The sequence below is a fragment of the Hipposideros armiger genome, unplaced genomic scaffold (genome assembly GCF_001890085.2).
Source record: "Hipposideros armiger isolate ML-2016 unplaced genomic scaffold, ASM189008v1 scaffold_23, whole genome shotgun sequence".
Taxonomy (NCBI): Eukaryota; Metazoa; Chordata; class Mammalia; order Chiroptera; family Hipposideridae; genus Hipposideros; species Hipposideros armiger.
Window position 1 is genome coordinate 1,466,608 of NW_017731373.1, and position 4,178 is coordinate 1,470,785.

Genomic DNA, 4,178 nt, shown 5'->3' on the forward strand with positions numbered 1-4,178 from the left:
CCTATGAAACCAAGCAGGTTATTCAGGAATAAATCTACTTTCTGGAATTCTCAACAAGGTTTGATCTAAGACTAGATAGAAACTGAATCATATTAATCCTCATTTGATCACTCTAGTCTGATATTAACCCTTAAGGAACAGCTTAGAACCAATACTGATCTCAGTGGGAAAATGAAAGTACTGTTCTTCTTACTTTTATGCTGTATTAGCTCACAATATAAGTAAAGTTGTTGATTAATATGAAATAGAGGAACCCCAAATGCTTACCTCTGGTATAACAGAATATAAGGAAAAAGTATATTTCAGTTAACATCACCCCAAAGTGACAAGTACAATGATCAAAAAACCTATTATGTAATATGTTATCAAACGAGAAAAACATTTTAATTACCTTTTGTATAGCAAAAAATAGCCTGCTTAATATTGTCTTGTTCCAGAGACATTTCTGCCAATCTAACCCATTCTTCAGTGTCACTGGGATTTAAATGTGCAGCAATCAACTCAAACTGCAGAGACTTCTCCATGTCACCTTGGTCCTCATATATCATGGCAAGAGTAGAGAATGGCTCATAAGCCAGAGGAGCTATAAAAAATTTTAAAAAACATCTTGAGCTGATGTCAATCCTATGGCTCAAACTATGGGCCCTTTTAAAATATTTAAAGTCTTTAAATAACTCTAACAGAAGTATACAAACTACTTAATGGAATTTAGAATAAGCACAAAATTGTATTATTTTATTTTCATACATTTTTTTTGCATTTTTAAAGCATTCTCTTCTCTAAACGAAGTGTAATCAATCTCATGGAAACCCCTGTTCTACACCATGCCCCCTCATGAAAATCCCCCTTTGCTAATGCTAAACTGTAACTGTCAATAAAACGGAAAACACCTTGTCTTATGATTTCCATGCACATCAGTATCGCCTCTTCATGTTCTCCACGAGCAAAGCGAATATTGGCTTCACCCATGAGACCTCTCAGAGCTCTGGGAAGTTTACTCCGAGGCCTTTTCTCCTGCACAGAATAAAAATGACATTTAGATTAAAATATAGTAATGTCTTAGATTTCAATTCCAGCCATATTAATAAATACAAACCATAATGAAACAAACTTTTCTTTAAAACTTTTAGATCTACATTCAGAACTAAAGACTAAATGCCTGCAATTCCAACTGACTCATTAACATTAGAGTCCATATTTCAGGAAAAAGTCTAAAATTCAATCACAGGAAACAGAAATTAATCTATGATACTCTCCAAAAGGGACACCTCGGAAAATTAAAACAAAAAAAAAAACAACAAAATTTCCTATAGTAGAGTTTTCAAAGTGCAGTAAAATATATTACATAAAGAAAGCAAGACCAAAGTGGCCAGGAATTAGTGAGTTACTAACTGGAATAACAACAAATGTAGACCTGGATGCTGCAAAATGAATGCATATGCCGGGAGACTTATTATGATGCAATCTACTGAAGATCCTCCTCCTCGCAAATTTATCTACTCAGAATGAAGTATGTTAAAAAATATCGAGTTACAATATAGACCTTTTAATAGCAAAACTATATCTTGACATATGCAATAATTAAGGTTTTACAGTTTTAAAAATCTCTAAAATGAGACATAACAAACCAGTAACAGTTGTCTCAAAGTATTTCCTTTCTTACAGTTTGAATTCTTTCCAAATATACGTATAATTTAAAGATTTCTTTTTCACTGTCTCATTTTTACATTCTCTTTATTAACTAATACCAAAATCAGTAGCAATTTACTTTCATCATTTTCTTGGTTTCACGATTAAGAACCATCTCCAACACAAACACGTCTCCTGCGGTGGGCTGCCCGGGAGTTTCTTCCTCATCCTCCTCTTCTTCTTCCTCTTCCTCCTCCTCATCTTCATTCTCTCCAAGCATGGAAGCAAAGACTTTGTGAACTGACTTACTAACTCCATCTGATGTTTCTCCTGAAGAAAGACACATTGAGATTGGTGGGGAAGGGCAAGTGTCAGAACGCTCAGTAGTCAAAAGGAAAAACACCCAGTATTTTCTGGCACATAAATTTCTACCCCAGCAATACTAAACTCAAAAGTAAAAAAGAAACAAATGAACACTTCCAAAAACAACCCCAAAAAAAGAAAGCTTTCACAAAGCAATGTATTTTACTCTGTAGGAATTACTGATACATCCTCATTTAGATATATAGAAGCAATTTAAAAAATAAATCTAAAAAGGCTCCCAAACAAATACTGATGTCAACTTGAAACACTTTTCCAGAAAAATAACCCATAAGACTAACCATCACGATATTCGACAACTCAACAAATATTTATTGAGCACCTATTGCAGACTCAGCACTGTGCTCCCAATAAACCAGGTAATCAACAACAGAATGTCACTGCAATGAAAAAAGAACATGTTCACTGAATTATTAGGTACTCTTAAAATTTAATGCAGGTAGCAAATGATCTTAACATACCTTCACTGGCATCATTGTCCTGGGATTTGGTAGAGTCAATTCCTGATGATGATGGAACTTCAGAGTCATTTGGATTTTCCTCAGCTGCTAGCTTTCCTTTTTCCTGAAGACTCTGTGATTGAAAATTAATAAATGATTCCAAAAACTAATGCAGACTTAGCTTTCTCCAGTTGAGAATAGGGCATTTGCCTCACTTTCTATTTCTGTAAACCTTGACTTTCCACACATATAGCATGTGGAATCAAATTTGAATTTTGTAGAAGCATTTCAGAGTACTTAGGCCTCATCCTTTGGACTCAGTCATTTCTAAAAAATATCTTGAGGATTTCATTAATCTACACACTGTATCTTAGTTTTTTTTAATGAAAAGAAATAGGGAACTATTATTCGCATGAATTAGGAAAGAATCCATCAATTAATTTCAAAAGCTGCAATATTATTTTCCCTCAGATGTCAAATAAGTGAGTATATATGGAAAATTTTAACATTTCTTCCTAAGTATGAAAAAAATATGTATGAGTGAAGATTTTGTTACCAGACAAGAAAATTCACTTATTTTGTGGAAGATTACATCACACCATTGGGAGACTCCTCAAATAAGAGAGCTCAAATCCCTCAGTTTAGCTACAGAAACTGAGAACTAAAGAAGAGAGGTGAGTCGTCCACCCAGAGTCACAAAAAGACGTGGTGGCAAAGCTAAGGCTAGAACCAGATGCTCTTTAACTCCAAACTCGACACCCCCACTCCCACCCCCACCTCCCCATTTAACCTACCAGCGTTAAGCTACTTGCAAATAAAAATTAGTAAATTTGGCAGAAGAAAAAAGAGATTACAACCAAAAGGCTCTTCGGCGGGGGAAATGTTTTTAAGAAGAGCTTGGCACAGGCATGACCAGTAAGAACTGGCGTTTCGGTTACAAGGGGAAGCAGCTGCTGGGTCCCCGACATTTCTCTGAGCGTATTTGGGCGAGTGAGTGAGGGGCATCCTGGCCTAGCATCTCCTCACTTTTTTCTCGCGGGTTTTTCTCTCTTCTCTCCGCCTCTCGAACTCCTCAAAGGAGATCTTCCCTTCCAGATAGTCGATGAGCTCCGGGCTGAACCCCGACATGTCTCAGGGTCCGGATATGTAGCCCCACGAACCGGGACAGCGAACCGAAAGAGCAGTGCCTCCCAGATTCAAACCCGCACCGGGGAGCCGAGAGCAAAGGACCCGGCGTCCTCCGCGGAAACCGGCCCGGCCTGCGCCGCAGCGGCCGCGCTCGGGTTCCGCCGGAGCGCCTGCCCGGCCTCCTTCCGGGTGGGCGGTACCCTTGGGGCGGAGCTTCCTTGCTCCTCTCTCATGCCTGCTGCGTATTGTTAGGGAAATGAAAAACAAAATGTGCCTCAAAGAGATTTTCCTTAATCTAAATCTAGATCATTTCCCTCAACCCTCCATGAAGATTTTCATTTCCAACCCATTTCTTTTTCTGAATGTTTGTGTAAATCAATTTGATCTTGGCTGTAGTGATTTTTTTTTTTTTAATTGAACCAGTTGCTCTGTTAGGTGCATGTTCCACTTTCCAGTTCTCCCCTACCACAGAAAGCTGAAGTCCTCCCCCAATTTACGGTCTAAATTTCATCTCCTCTAATCAATGGAACCCTCACTTTTCTCTTTTTCCACAAATCCTCAAACACTCCCTCTCTTCAGCCTCCTTCTCAGTCTGTAAAT

The 4,178-nt window shown here is 38.0% G+C and overlaps 1 protein-coding gene across 1 annotated transcript in view; it reads right to left on the reverse strand.

The window, feature by feature from the left end:
- The window catches only part of GTF3C3 (general transcription factor IIIC subunit 3), a 23,033-nt gene extending 19,324 nt beyond the window's left edge, over positions 1-3,709 (reverse strand). Inside the window, exons 1-5 of the mRNA XM_019635603.1 lie at positions 3,477-3,709; positions 2,472-2,583; positions 1,769-1,959; positions 891-1,014; positions 387-583 (exon numbers count right to left, since the gene is read on the reverse strand). Of these exons, the coding sequence (XP_019491148.1) occupies positions 387-583; positions 891-1,014; positions 1,769-1,959; positions 2,472-2,583; positions 3,477-3,578 (726 nt within the window). The 5' untranslated portion in view covers positions 3,579-3,709. The remainder of the gene's footprint in view (positions 1-386; positions 584-890; positions 1,015-1,768; positions 1,960-2,471; positions 2,584-3,476) is intronic.
- Positions 3,710-4,178: the final 469 nt, after the last annotated feature.